A 16,297-nucleotide genomic window follows, 5' to 3' on the forward strand; every position below is an offset into this window, starting at 1 on the left:
TGCTGTCTAATCAGCATCTTGATATGCCACACCTGTCAGGTGGATGGATTATCTCGGCAAAGGAGAAGTGCTCACTGACACAGATTTAGACAGATTTGTGAACAATATTTGAGAGAAATAGGTCTTTTGTGTAGATAGAAATTTTGTTCAGCGTATATACTGTATTTAGAAGGGCTGAATGGGTTTTACCGAGGAACATCCATGATGAGAAACGTAGATAAGGACTAAACGGATCAGGGAATATGGAATGACAGGAATGAGAGAGGATTAGTGTCCACAGAAAAACAACAGGATACAGGTACAGGTACAGGATCGATAATGTTGTGTGATTAAGTCCAGAGAAGGGGTTTGTCTTTTGTTTTAATGTGCGGCTCAACAAACCAAGTCTGGGACAATTAAGTTAGAAAGGAAAACCGAGAGAAGCCAGATGGCGTTGAGACTTCTTTGTACCATCACGACTTCACTACACAATAGAAAGCTGACAAAAACCATTGCATTCTGGCAAGACTCAGCACGCATTTGCTTTGAAAAAGTGTCAGGTGCCACTTCAAGTTACTTTTAGCCTTACATAAAACATGGCGAAAACATCAATTTTCCCCCAAATTATGGGCCAAAAAACATTCCTGAAGGAATACACATGGAGACGCAGTTGCTGAACCATTACATCTCTTTGTGAAAATAGTTGTTCAGGGGTTTTCGGGGAGTTTTGAGAGGTTCACAGTTCACTGATTTGTTTGGCTTCAAGCTGCTGGCTTGAATTGCAAATCTGGAGCGGTTGTTGGTGGCCACTGACTGTTCACAGCTAACAACACGAGTATAGTTTATATTTCATGTTACTTCCAGGTGACTTTGCAGAGAACATTTTCATATGAATTGATAGGAGTCATTTACAGGGGATGGGGGGCATTGCATCTGCCCCTATAATCAAAACTGGGCTTTTTTTGTAGCTTTTAAAGGTCCCATGGCATGAAAGTTTCACTTTATGAGGTTTTTTAACATTAATATGAGTTCCCCCAGCCTGCCTATGGTCCCCCAGTGGCTAGAAATGGTGATAGGTGTAAACCGAGCCCTGGGTATCCTGCTCTGTCTTTGAGAAAATGAAAGCTCAGATGGACCAATCAGGAATCTTGCTTGTTATGAGGTCATAACAAGCAAGGTTACCTCCCCTTTCTCTGCTTTGCCCGCCCAGAGAATTTGGCCAACCCGCCAGAGAGAGAGAGACATCATGGCACACAGCCCAGAGCAAAGTGGCAGTTGGTCAAGGCCACACCCCACCCTCCACCTTGCCCCCCTCTCCTCCTCAATAGCTACAGACACAGAAATGGCACATCCTAAGGAAAGCTCATTGTGGGACTGGCTCTAGTGGCTGGAATTCTGCACCAAGGCTGAATTTCGGGAAAGAGACTTCAGATACAGTATTAGGGGACCACTAAGGTCTATATAAAAGAGACTTCAGATACAGTATTAGGGGACCACTAAGGTCTATATAAAAGAGACTTCAGATACAGTATTAGGGGACCACTAAGGTCTATATAAAAGAGACTTCAGATACAGTATTAGGGGACCACAAAGGTCTATATAAAAGAGACTTCAGACACAGTATTAGGGGACCACTAAGGTCTATATAAAAGAGACTTCAGATACAGTATTAGGGGACCACTAAGGCCTATATAAAAGAGACTTCAGATACAGTATTAGGGGACCACTGAGGCCTATATAAAAGCATCCAAAGAGCACCATGTCATGGGACCTTTAATGTTTTTGTAGCTTTTTTTCAACGTTGTTCTTGCATTTCTTGTTTTTTTGGCGCCTTAACAGAGTTATTTTTGGACAATTTGTTTCAACTTTTTTTCACCTTTTATATATAAAAAAAAATAAAATAAATGGGGGGAAAAAACTAAGTAGTTTTTGGGCAATTTATTCAACGTTTTTGATGCCTTTTTTTTTTGTGAAATGACCCCTGGTCATCAAAAATAAGCTAATCTCAATCTGAGGTCTGAAATGAAACCAATGTCCCAAATTCAAATCAAAACAGTGTCAGCGGAGACGGTATATGACCCATAATCACAAGTCAAACCACAGTTCATGCACCACTCTACCAACCGAGCACAGACACGCCTGCACAGATACTTCCAAAAGAGAGAAACAAGACGGCAGGAGACGTCTTGCTGTAGAGACCACTCCCGTGCCGAGAGAGAGTGATAGAAGAACAAATGTGTAAAAAAGTGTAAATGCATTCAGTGCGGCTTCCACTAATTGGTGCGTGGTGCGTTGGGATCACGCAGCTCAGTGTGACTTTGCCACAGCAGAAGAGAGAGAACATTAATTTTTTTCCACCACTTAAAAACTCAATCATCTAAAAGGCTAATCCCAATTCCCTTTCAAGTGAACACTTCAGTCGCATTAAATAATTAAATAAAAACAATAAAAAGGCCCATTTAAAAGCTACAATCTGCTGTTTAAACTGTACTATGATGGACATAATTAAACATGTATCTGTAGAGGCCACCACTGGCAGAGAGTTAAAGTGCCCATATTATGAAAAAAAAAATCCCTTTTTCTGGGATTTGGGGTGTTATTTTGTGTCTCTGGTGCTTCCACACTCATAAAAACTTGGAAAAAAATCCATCCATGGTGTTCTGAGTGAGATATGGTTTCTGAATGTGTCCTGCCTTCAGTCTCCGGGTGAGCTGGTCAAAATCTGCACCGCTTTCTACATCACTAGCCGAAACATTTGGTGTGTGCCAAACCACTTTAGCTAATACCACATCAGCTAGCTGTTTCTCCAACTTCAGTCAGTAACAAGGCAGGATTAGCCGGGAGACTTCTTCTAAACGAGGACACACTTGACACTTTGTGTGGAATACCTGCAGAACAGGGACATGGAAGTAGTTCTATACAATTTATTTTGTAGATTAGGGTGAACTCGTGTGTTGTAGCAGTGTTTTGCCATTGAGAAAGAGGTGGCTAACCGCTAGCAGCCCTAGCTTCATGCTAGTAGGCCTTACCTAGCTACTGAGCATGTGCGACTCCCAACAAAGATGGAACAGAAGTGGGATGTCTCCCTCTGTAGCTAAAACAGAGAGCTCAACACACAGGGTGAAAATAGGAGCTGAAGCAATGTGCAGTACAACAAAATATGGTAATTTTAAACCATGTAAACCTATTCTGGTACAACCTCAAAATACAATTATGAACCTGAAAATGAGCATAATATGAGGTCTTTAAGTGTTTTGACTGTTGGAAAAGCTCATATTTTAGGGAGTTTTCACAGCTATAGTTTGTCCTTGTGACTTTTCCAAGCTCCAATTTTGATAAAAATCCACACAGCTAATACTCTTTCAGAATCACACATTTCATATTACTTTTACTCCCCTTAGCCACTGACTTGTCTTAGATCCTCCAAACCCAGTGCTCTTCTGTTCCCTTTCCAGGCTGTGTTATTACATTTTATCAGATATGAAGTTGTGGTCCTCGAGGGTCCGGTCCATTTGTTTGCCTCCTGCAGTCACAGACGAGCTGTCGGCTCCACAAGGCGGTGTTTTTCTGAGGGAGTCCCCGCTGGTTCGAGGCAGATCAGAGGTTTAATCTCAGCTCTCATCAGTCCGCCTGACACTTGGTCATATCAGAGCTGGAGGGCATCCGATTTCAGAGCACAGCGTCCATTAAATCTGTCCAAAGACTGCTGGGTTTATTCACACGGACTGTCGTCCTCTCCCTCTGCACTCTTTTTAAAAAAGGGAAAGAAATCCCTAAAAACACACCAATGCAAAGCAGCAGCTGTTGGTGTTCCGCTTTGTATTTGTGTCTCCATTTACTCGTTTATTCGTTGTGTAGTTTAGTTTACGTTCCACTTCCAGGATTGCTCCGGACTAAAACTACTTTTGAACGTAGACGTTCCACCAAAACAAGTTCCTTCCAGAGGCACCCTGGCTCCATCCAAGACGATTGTGATTGGTTTAAAGAAATGCCAATAAACCAGAGCACGTTGTACTCCCATCCAGGAATGCTGTGTGGACTAGCCAGACCATCCTTTGCAGCGCTGTGGAGGAAGGTCTGGCAATGCGAGACCATACTTTGTGTGTTGATAAAAACTAGGAGATGTTCAGATCGTAAAAGCCTGCGATATTGCCTAAAATGGTGGCATCGTAATGCCGTCTGTGTTGTGTACCCATCGGGCCTTTGTGGGTTGGCCCAGGCTTCTTACTCCCATAGCTCTGTCAGGTCCATTAAAGTCAAGAACAACACAGACAATAAAAATGCTTTACAAAATTGTATTGAATAAATTACCGATTCAATTTGGCGGTATGGCTTCTGTTCAGAGGAGTCCCCTGACCTTTCATGAGCACCATGAAAGAGCAGTGAATCAGGGGACAGCAGCAGCAGCATATGGGGACGCTCACACAGTTTAAGACTGGGAGAGCTAAACTATTCCCCCATATGAACAGTGCAGCAACGATGACATAGAAGCAAACGCCACGTTATACACAACAAGGTGCACTGTCAAAAATAAAGGTACGGTTGAGGTCCATTTATGTTCTCTGGAGGTACAACTGCTGGTGATGTACCTCCAAAGGGTCATAGTTGATCCATAAGGTACAAATTTGTACTTTTTCTAGGTTGAAAGGGTACAAACGTGAGAAAGGGTCCATGTCTGTACCATTTTTCGAACACGGGGTACGATAAGAAAGATGTCAGCGTGTGACCCATGCTGTGACCAAAATTATGTTGGGGAATGGGATGGCTAGTGCCTCAGGGCTGTCACGGAAATTATGAATTTCTGAAATTCATAGTCCTGGAGCATTTAGGTCCATTATTGTCCCTAGGGGTACACATTTGCTCCCCAAACTGTAAGAGAACAAGTATGTACCCTTGTAAAGGGGTACAATTGGTGTACCTTTGAGGGTACTGCCCCAGTGACGAGCTATTGGAGCCCTTAAGGTACAAATTTTGCACATTATTTCTGACAGTGTGGAGCAGGGGAGGAGGTGGGTAGCATAGATGTGAGCAGCAAGCAGTTAGGAGCAAACTAAAGCGACTGTAAGTAGGGCGCCCTGTTTGGGTGTAGCCATTTAGCAGCGAGGGGAGTGACCAATGGCCAATAGCGGTTAGCAGCGTCTTGACTACTTGGCCTGTCAGAACTGACGCTGACGCTCAATTTTTGGTTAAATCACAGTTAGTTCATTTGCAAAAAAAATGTACTTTCCCTAGATCTTGTGTTTGGCGTTCTTCAACATGTTGATGGTCACAGTTCATAAGAAGAGGAGCTTTACTAGTTTTCATTTTAAATCTCAGATGCTTTTCTGTTTGATTTCATTCATTTCCGTATTGTTGTTTTACAGTCAAATGCAAAGCTGTGAACATATTCAATCATCAATTCAAGGCTTGGGAAAGAAGTGGTTTTGCAAAAAAAGTTCTTAGGAAGACTGTGTGTGCATTTCTTTATGCATACATACAGTGTATGTATCAGTGTGTGCGAAGTCCTCTCAGTTTGTTTGTTGTGGCCAGAAAGCGGAGTTTGTTCTGAACATTTTGATATGAAACACATGGGTATAAATATATAGGCAAATACACTTCAAAAGGTGAACTTAAGAAGGTGTGTTAAAGTGGAGAGAATGCCCTTAGAGAACTCAATTGCGTTGACACCAACAGTGGAGTCTGATAAAAGACAATGTCCGTTATTCTGCTTATTGAAATTCATTCTGTGTCTGCAACAATCGGTCAACTGCAGTAAATAACCCGCCTGGAAACAGCAACATTATGAAGAGAGCAAACAAATTACCCTCTGCACACAGCACCCAATAAAGGAAACATTAAGAGTGCAACGTCCTAACACAGAGGCTGAAGCATTGTGTGTGTTTGGTTAACAGGGCAGAGCTTTGCTGTGATATGGAAGCTATGAAACGTGAGCAGGCAGCTCACACGCTAACAGCTGTTCAGCCTGTGCTCATCACACGGAAGGTGAAGGCAGCTGTGTTTTGCCCGGCAATCTTACTGCACATTGCAACGTATGTAACATGTATGGTATGTATGGTATGTATTGTTTTATTGCAACTCACAGACATGAAGGGCCCTATTTTAACGATCTAAGCACACGGTGTGAAGCGCCTGCTGCAGGTGTGTTTAGGGCGTGTCCAAATCCACTTTTGCTAGTTTGATGGTGGAACAAAGGGTCCATGCGCCGGGCGCCTGGTTCTAAAAAGGTTGTACTTAGTGTCTTTATAATCAGAGGTGTGTTTTGGGCGTAATATGCAATCAACCAATCAGAGATCATCTCCCATTCCCTTTAAAAGCCAGGCGCGTTTTGACCTTGGAGCATTGCTGTTATGATGGAGGATTTGCACCCTAATATTTTTATTTGTAATCTTCTGCGTGTGTGTGTGTGTGTGTGTGTGTGTGCTGCTGTGTGTCCCTGTGTGTGTAACAAGCATAGTGTGCACGAGCTGTGCACGAGCCTAGGAGCATTTTACTAATGCTCTGTTAAAATAACAATGAAATGCTGAGTTACTGACTTTAGACCAGGTTTTTGTTGGTCAATGGTGAGATCACTTCGCGCTGACGCAAGATAGCAATACTCCCAGAATGCACCTGAACACACCTCCCTGTAAGACCAGCACGCCCAGAATGCACCTGAACACACCTCCCTGTAAGACCAGCACACCCAGAATGCACCTGAACACACCTCCCTGTAAGACCAGCACGCCCAGAATGCACCTGAACACACCTCCCTGTAGGAGCAGCACACCCAGAATGCACCTGAACACACCTCTCTGTAAGACCAGCACACCCAGAATGCACCTGAACACACCTCCCTGTAAGACCAGCACGCCCAGAATGCACCTGAACTCACCTCCCTGTAAGACCAGCACGCCCAGAATGCACCTGAACACACCTCCCTGTAAGACCAGCACGCCCAGAATGCACCTGAACACACCTCCCTGTAAGACCAGCCCGAGGACTGACATGTAGATCTAGACCAGTACATCTCATATGACTTTATGACAGATATTGGTATCGGCATATACTGTATGTCGGCTGACAGCAAACAAGGAACTGCAGTGGAAATGCCAAAGATATCTTGGAGATTATTTAAAAAGAGAGGATTTTTAAAAATGCCTTGCTCATGCAATTCTTTAAGAATCAGATTTAACCTGTTCAAATCCACCTTTTGCTTGATTTTCATCTACTTCCCTTTCCCAAAAGGAAAAGCTTAAGACAGAAGAACTGCAAGGCCAAAATGCATGTATGAGGCTTCATTTGAAACCTAAACGCTTCTAGTTTCTGAAAATGTGCTTGATTAGCATGTGATTAAAACAGAACATACACTACAGCAGCTCAAACATGGTTCAAAATAGTTATTTTGGTCCAGTCTAAAAAAAAAAACTTAATTTTTACTATACAGTATATTATACATACTACATGAATAATCTTTATTATGATTTTTTTTCCATTATCGAGCAGCCCTAATGTGAAGACAGTTTTCTGATTGTCTTCCAAACAGAATGGCTTCACGATGCATTTACAACGGAGCATTTATGTCCATCTTCACAGTCCGAGGATGGGTCGCTGAAAAAGAAAAGTCCTCTGCAGCCTCACTGTTGTCCTTTGGTGCCCCGGGTTCATTCTCACAGGATTCAGATGCTGGCCCACAGTTACTGGTGCATCACTCTAACTGACTTTGGATTAGAGTATCAGAGAGGCTAAATGCCTCCATCTGTCTATATCCGTATATTGTAATTGCCACCATCTTGTATTGATCACTCTCAAAAATCCATTGAGCCTAATGTGATTTCATTAAGATACAGTCCAGAGTAAGCTATTGCAAACAAATACAGGGGAGTTGATGTCTAAAGTTTTGCTACAATATCCGGTCATGGAAACCTTTTCAAGGCCAGAAAACTATTAAATCATTTAGGTGACCTGCAGCCATTCTTAAAGCTTTTTCAATTACTTCTCTACATGCATTCCAACATCAGGTGAATGTATGGCTACATTTACATAGCTACGCTTTGGTCATTCCCCCTGCTCTGGCGTTTCCCCCTCTCATTCCCCCTGCTCTGGCGTTTTCCCACTTACTATTTGAACGATAGTTTACATGTTGAGTCTGTAGTGCAGAGGAGGAGATTTCGGACGCTACTCTTGTCACATGACCAATTAATGTTTCCATGGTGACTATGCAAAATTCTGATAACATGGAACCAGCCCTGGAATTATGTTTTTTTTAAAGTGGCAGACTGAGCCTATAGAAAATGTGTATTGTATTCGGATATACAGTTTGTTTAGAATGTAAACAAGTGAAATTAATAATGAATGTGACGTTTCATTTAGCAGAATTACATCGTATTGTTCTATCCTATCCAATATTCTCTAAATTTCTGAGCAGATTTTCTATGGTGTATTCTGATAAAATGTCAAAAGACAAAATCCCTTTCAGCAGGCAGCAGCTGAATGAACGCACAACGACCTCAAGTTTTCATTTCCCAGACACCCAGCTCCCTCGATCACTTACCGTACTCGATGTCGTAGAAGATGATGAACTTCTGCCAGCGCAGCTCCTCCACCAGAGTCAGCATGACGTCGTTGAGGCGGACGGGCGGCCGGGCGGACAGGGTGTAGCGCTGCCCACCGGGGCTCGGGTTCAAATGGCAGGCGGTGCGCGGTGAGCCCTCGCTGTTCCTCTGGATGTACAGGTGAGGGATGTGCATGGCGTCCGTCAGGGACTGCAGCGCACTGGCCGACGCGCAGCCCGTCGAGGTAACCAACGCCAGAATGCCCTGGTTCATCAGCTCGCACGCTGGAGGACGAGAAAGGGAGATAAAAGGTTAATTTGGTAGCTAAAGTGATACGTAATAAACATAGACAGTATATAAGAATGGACCACCAGATCCCGTGTCTCTGTACGAGACCAGTGAAGGATATCAGAAGTCTCTTTCCCGGTGCTGGCTGAGCGTTACTGAGCAGCCTCCAACTGAGCTTGAAGACGTAGATGTGACGTGAGCAACCTGTCTGAAAGTGTGAAGTCTTCTGGTAGCTGTGCCGAGAGAAATCTCAATCATTCCCAATCTTACAGAGACGGAGAGCGTAGGTATATGTAAGGAGATAACATAGGCACAGGCTAATTACTGATCACTAACATGCTAGTTAACATTAGTAATTAAACCTAAACAGCTAATGGAAGTCCAAACTGCCTGCGAGCTTCTCCTGTACTATACGGTAATTCCTCTACTGTGTGACACAAACGTTTTTACAAACCTATTTTTATAAAAGCGTCTGCTACGGAGCCATAACGTGAGCTACAAGGTAATGGAGCCTTTTATACATTGTTGTGTTTCTTTAGAAATAAACAATGGACAAATAGAGTCTTTAAACGCTTCAGATGTAAAGTTATTCGCTGTCAAAGTGACGTCAAAATGAATGGGAGTCAATGGGATGCTAACGGGAGGTGATCGTTTGGTAGCATCAAAATGGCGCCATAGGAGGTTCGAGTTCTGAATCAAAGCTTACCCCCCTTGGTAATAAATCATGTGGACAAAGCGATGCACATTTTTTTTCAAAGACAACTGAAACAGCAACTACTATCAACATGATAGCTGTACATTTTCATAAAATGCATTCAGATACATGTCAGTGCACCCAAGAAGAAGACCAATGTTCCCACAGCCCTATGTTCCCACAGCCCTATGATGCCCTATGGTCCCACAGCCCTATGGTCCCACAGCCCTATGGTCCCACAGCCCTATGTTCCCACAGCCCTATGGTCCCACAGCCCTATGTTCCCACAGCCCTATGGTCCCACAGCCCTATGGTCCCACAGCCCTATGGTCCCACATCCAGAGAGGTTTTGATTAAACTAATAAGTATTACATAAAAATATGCATTTTCTACTTTTGTATTTATTTTTCTATATGAAGTTATAGACTACCTTTATTATTAAAATCAAGTATTTTTCTTTAATATCTCAACTCATGTTCGGTCTTTGAGCCACCTTAATATTTTTCTTTTGAAGCAGGCCAAGATCAGAAGTGATTTCTTTCTTTTTTCTTTCTCTTTTTCTTATTTCTTTGTTTTACTCACCAAAAACCTGGGCATGGTGACCAGGGTTAAAAGGCTAGTCTTGGTTTTGTTTGTTGTTTTGTCTTGTCTTTGTGTGTATGAATTTGTTAAGTATTTTGTTGTTTTTTGTGTGTTTTATTGTTATTGTTTTTTTAGTAATTTCGAGTCCTACAAATTACTTCCTTTGACCTTTTCTGTTTCATTATGTTTGATCAGTGGTTTTATTTTCTTAAACTTTAAATATCAAACTGGATGGTGATAAAGGTCTGAAAATAATTCATTTAAACATAAGAAGTCTACCTAAAATTGACATGCTTAGAGCATGGGTAGAACAGTATAAACCTGCTATTGTTACTTTGTCTGAAACCTGGCTTACTAACAAAATATCTAATAACGAAATTGAACTTGCTGATTATGTTTTATATAGGGTTGATAGAGGTGCAAGAGGAGGCGGTGTATCTACATATCTGTCTTCTAATTTGGTCTCAGAGTTAATTATTCCAGATATTGAACCTCTGCATTTTGAGTGCATTTTTGTAAAAATAACTCTGCATGCGAATAAGTATATAACTATTGGAAATATATATCGACCTCCATCTGCACCTGCTGAAACTATAAATTATATGATTTCTACTATTAATTCTATTAAATTCATAAACGAAATTATACTATTAGGTGATTTTAACAAAAATTGGCTTGATAAATCTGCTGCTAAAGATAAGAACAGTTTTGGAAATCTGAATTTAACCCAGTTAATCAGTGAACCTACCCGTGTTACACCAACGTGTCAGTCTCTGCTTGATTGGATACTAGTCTCTCATCCAAATAGATTCCTAAAATCAGGAATTATGTCTGACTGTTTTAGCGATCATGCAATTGTGTACTGTATATGGAAAATTAAACTGCTTAAATTACCTCCTAAACTAATTAATATTAGACAATACAATAAACTAAATTTAGATTATTTTATTAATGATATAATTTCAATCAACTGGGATAGGTATCAGTTAATTCCAAATGTTCAAGATGCGTGGATTTTTTATTTTCTGAATTGAATACAGTTATTGACAAACATGCTCCTCTGAAAACTATTAAAGTAAAAGGTAGGCCACTCTCCCCTGGATAAGTGCTGATTTAATTAGACTTTTCAGGCAGAGAGATGCTGCCTGGGCCATATTTCATAAGTCTAAGAACCCTGCTGATTGGGATGATTATAGGAGGTTACCAAATTTAAGTAAAACTATGACTAGAAATGCCAAATCTAACTATTATAAAGAATCTCTTATGGAAGACTTCAAAAATCCTAAACAATTTTGGTCCAAGATAAAATCAATAACTAATGCATCTGTTAAATCTGTACCTAAGCAAATTAAAGTTAATAATTAAACTTACAAGAACCTCTTTTAATGGCCCAAGCCTTTAATACTCACTTTTCATCAGTCTCTTCTATATTTCCTGAATCATCTATTTGCGGTAATTTACAACCTAATAAATCACTGACTATTAACAGTATATTTTCTTTTTATCACACCTGTTGAGGTACAGAATGTTATTAATGATCTTAAAATGAGTACTGGTTCTGGGTTGGATGGTATCGAAGATAGATTCTTAAAATTATCATCTCATGTACTTATGTATCCTTTATGTGATCTTTTTAATATGTCTTTGTCTACCTATGAATTACCCAATATCTGGAAATGTTCACGTATTATTCCTTTACATAAAGGAGGCGAGGTACTATATTTGAACAACTATAGACCAATTTCTATTATCAGCTCTGTTGTTAAAGTGTTCGAAAAATTTATTTATAATCAATTGTCATGTTATCTTAATGAAAACAATATCCTTTCACCTTTTCAGTCTGGTTTTCGTTCTAATCACTCTACAACTACTGCACTGCTAAAACTAACCAACGATATTCTTACCGCCTCGGACAATTTGGAACTAACTGGTGCTATTTTCATTGATTTGACAAAGGCTTTTGATTTGGTCAGTCATTACATTCTTTTAGATAAACTTTACGCTATTGGCCTTTCACGCACTGCGTTACTTTGGTTTAACTCATATCTGCACAATAGAAAAAAATGTGTTGTTATTAATGGAATCAAATCTGACACTCTAACTCAGCAGTGTGGTGTGCCTCAAGGATCAATACTTGGTCCACTTCTTTTTTCCATATTTATTAATGATCTTCCTTCTATCTGTAAGTGTTCTATTCAGCTTTATGCTGATGATACGGTTATATACACTTCACATACAAGTTTAGTACAGATTGAAACAGATTTACAGTCTGATTTTAATAACTTACAAAACTGGCTTGCAGTTAATAAGTTACTTCTCAATAAAACCAAAACACATACTATGATTTTTGGCACTCGACAGAACATTAAACTTAAATACAATTCACATTTATTTCATATTTCTTGTCTTGATGGCATTACATTGCAGAAAGTTGACCATATTAAATACCTGGGCTTATACTTTGACTCTGAACTTTCTTTTAATTATCATATTAATCATATTGTACATAAATTGAATTATAGTCTTAGTCTTCTTTTCCGTTCAAGAAACTGTTTTCCATTTAAGGTCAGAAAAAGAATTGCCCTTCAACTTATATTGCCAATAATGGATTATGCTGATTCAGTGTACTGCATTGCTTCTAATTCCTCTCTTACTCCTCTTACTAGAGTGTATAATAGATTGTGTAGATTTATTCTTAACTGTGCATTTACAACTCATCACTGTATAATGTATGAACTTCTTGATTTGCCCACACCATTTATAAGAAGAAAGATTCATTGGTTGCACTTTGTCTTTAAGTGTGTTCATTTCAATTATCCTATTTATCTAAAACAGTTTTTGGTTCCTTTTTCCTCCACTCATCATTTAAGACATACTGTACAGCTTTTCTTTTCAGTACCTCATGTTTCTAAGTCTAGATCAAAAAATGCTTTTATGTTTAAAGCACCTTCTGATTGGAATAACTTACCAGTAAATATTCGCTCCATTTCAACTTTCAGACTGTTCAAACATGCCTTGGCAATCCATTTTCATACTAACTGTACATGTAGACTTTAATTCTCTCCAGTTGTATCTCATTCTTCACTTTTCTTTTCTTATTGAACCACTTAATTTCACTTTTCCAACAGTAACGTTTGGCTATATGTTGATGTATCATTATTCCCTGTTATTTATTATATTGTAATTGTAGGCTCTGTGTGTGTTTTTTGTTTTGTGTTTTGTTTATTATGTTTGTATGTCTGTAGTGTTTATTGTTGTATTTTGTTCAGGACCCCCTCGAAAACGAGATGGCACATCTCAAGGGGTTATCCTAATAAAAGAATTTCAAGATAAAGTTAAATGACAATCAATACAACAGCATTGGTCCTCGCCAGCATCAGGAGCCATAACCAATCATTATCCAGTGTCTGTTTCCAAGAAGCAGGCCCAACATAGCCATTAGCCTGCTAATCCACATTGCTCAGTAACGTTACTGTAACGTTTCTGATATTAAAGGCCGTATTCTCAAAATGTTTTTTTTCTCCCACTCTGAGCCTGAAATCTCCACTTTAGCAGCACGTACACACACAAAACTTTCCAGATGTATTCCTATGTATATTTGTAAGGTTTTTACAGAGGAGTTTGTTCATATATCATTCAGAGTCTGATTTATACAACATTTTATACCTAAAAACGGGGCGAAAATTGAGTTTTTTTATGGCTGTTGACAGTATTTTCTGATTAATGGAGTGATAAAAAGAGATATCCAAAATCCCCTCTGTAAAAAGCTTTGACTCTAATATGTCAACAAAATAAATCAAGAATTTTGAATCTAGCTTCATCCAATGTTCAGATTTCTCTTGTGGAAGTATATGCAAATTAGCGCATATTTAATAAGATAATTTAAACATAAATATTCTAAAAACCATTCTAATACAAAAAATATTTGTCTTAATGTCAGTAATCTGGGGAAGTTTCATGCTGATATCTATTAGTAAAAATCTTTTTCCTATTCACCTGGGGAGTCTCTCCTTAACAGGTTGACAAGACCACTGTCAACTCAAATATTACACAAAGTCACAACCAGCACACTAGAGAGGCTCCGATACTGATATATGACACACTGGTATCGGATTGGTACTCGGTATCAGTCGATACGCAACTTCAGGTATCGGAATCGGTATCGGGAAGCAAAAAATGGTATCGGGCCATCTCTACAGCACACGCAAAGATTCAATCAATCATACCAGCAAAGATTCTTTTCAAAATATAACAGCAGTCATCACTGGTAGCTTCCAAATGTTCCCCCTGCAAACGGAGTAATCACTATACCTGCAGTTTCATGATGCTTTTCCTCACCTGTGTTCTCAATGACAGCTACTGTACGTTTTAAGGAAGGTCTTAATCCTCCTGTTTGTCCTCAGGTCCAATTTGACCCGTTTACAAAAACTTTCTATATCAGAAGTATGACAAAAGAACGTTGAAAAAAAGTGACAAATGTGCAGAAAAAAAAAAATCAATAAACATTTTCGAATCGGAAAAAGTGACAAAAAAAACATCCAAAACATCGCCAAAGTTGACAAAAACTTGATTTAAAAAAAGGGACAAAAAAATTGGAAAAAACGGCAAAAAAATACATCAGAAAAAGCAAAAAAATACATAATAAAAAAAAAACGGCAAAAAAATTTGAAACAATGTATGTATAATTTTTTTTGAATAAAATCGAAAAAAACGTAGAGAAAAGTGTAGAAAAAGAACAACAAAATGTGGAAATTTCGACCCAGTTCCTTGACCTTTTTGCTACTCCAGTCACTCAGTATATCTCAGCCTGCTCCTCTCTCAGGCCTTCCTTCCCCAGCATGCTTCCATGGCACTGCAAGCTGCCCAAAACACACAAGCTGCCATGTTCTTTTTCTTTTTCTACTTCTTTGGACTTTTACGGCAGCCGCCATCTGTATGGTTGCACTGCTGCCCCCTTCTGGAACTATTCTTTTACTCTGCCACCCTTTTTTAGTGAGTTTTATTTACAGTGACCTTCCAAACTGATCCCATAAATGACAAGTAATATACTCTAAAAACCCTCCCTCTATGTCAAATCTACATCTTCAGCTGATATGTGAGTGTGAGAGGCTGCTAGCCATCTTCCAGTTCCTTCTTGCTTTAAGCTGCCCGACATTATGCCCGCTCAAAAACATCTGCGGTCTTCACCTTTGGGAACAAAATCCAAGCTTGACTTATTTCCACTCCAACGCTTTGCTCTGTTTTCAGGTATATTGTTTCACACTATCGATTGCTTTCATTGTGGATTAATCTGTGGATTATTTTCTGGATGAATGGATGAGTTGTTTTGGTCTCTAAAAATGTCAGAAAATAGTGAAAAATGTGGATCAGTGTTTCCCAAAATAGCCCAAGATGACATCCTCAAATGTCTTGTTTTGTCCCCAACTCAAAGATATTCAGTTTCCTGTCCCAGAGGAGAGAAGACACTAAAACAATATTCACATCTAACAAGCTGGAATCAGAGAATTTCTCAAACCGATTAATTGATTATCAAAATAGTTGCTGTTAAATTTAATAGTTGACAACTTATCGAGGAATCGATATATGTCTACGCCGTATACAGCGGACGTAAACATACACTCCACTTCTCGCGAGAGGAACGTGTTATCGCGAGAAGAAAGCTACGGTTGAGTTTAGGAAACGTGACAGGCGTGGACCCGATCCCCGGTCTCCTGGGTGAAAGTCCTGTCTTTGACCCATCCTCCACCACGACCAACCTCCCTACGAGGTGATTCGCCCTTTCATACTACTCACTATGGGATCAATTCACACGCAATCGCAAGGTAATGTAAGTCAACGGAGGCCAAACAGCGTTGATAAAAACGCTAAAAAGCGAGTATGTGTCTTGATAACACGCCAATAATGGCGTACGAATTGGCGTGCCATACATACACCACTTCATGACCTCAGTCTGTTTCACACCTCGGCAGAATGAGAAGACAGGAAGGAACTGTGTGTGCTCCTCACTTATCTACTTTGCGGAGATGAAAGCATATCACAGCTTGTAGCTAACATTGATCTTTTCCTTCATACACTTTACCCACTTACACCGCGTCTAGCAGCTTCATCTTGGCTCTGAATCACCTTTACAAGCTTTTTTTTCTCCCCTAGTACAGGCATTATGCAACATGACCTCACACAAATTGCAACATAAACTCTTTCAACTAAAGTCTCACATCTAAAG

General features: G+C 39.9%; 1 protein-coding gene across 1 annotated transcript in view; it reads right to left on the reverse strand.

Moving 5' to 3' along the window:
• LOC120551580 (glutamate receptor ionotropic, delta-1-like) overlaps window positions 1–16,297 on the reverse strand; it is a gene marked incomplete at its 5' end in the record, with an annotated part of 570,300 nt that overhangs the window by 221,137 nt on the left and 332,866 nt on the right. The window contains one exon of the mRNA XM_039789066.1: window positions 8,510–8,794. Within this exon, the coding sequence (XP_039645000.1) occupies window positions 8,510–8,794 (285 nt within the window). The remainder of the gene's footprint in view (window positions 1–8,509; window positions 8,795–16,297) is intronic.

Source organism: Perca fluviatilis, chromosome 21 (assembly GCF_010015445.1).
Source record: "Perca fluviatilis chromosome 21, GENO_Pfluv_1.0, whole genome shotgun sequence".
NCBI lineage: Eukaryota > Metazoa > Chordata > Actinopteri > Perciformes > Percidae > Perca > Perca fluviatilis.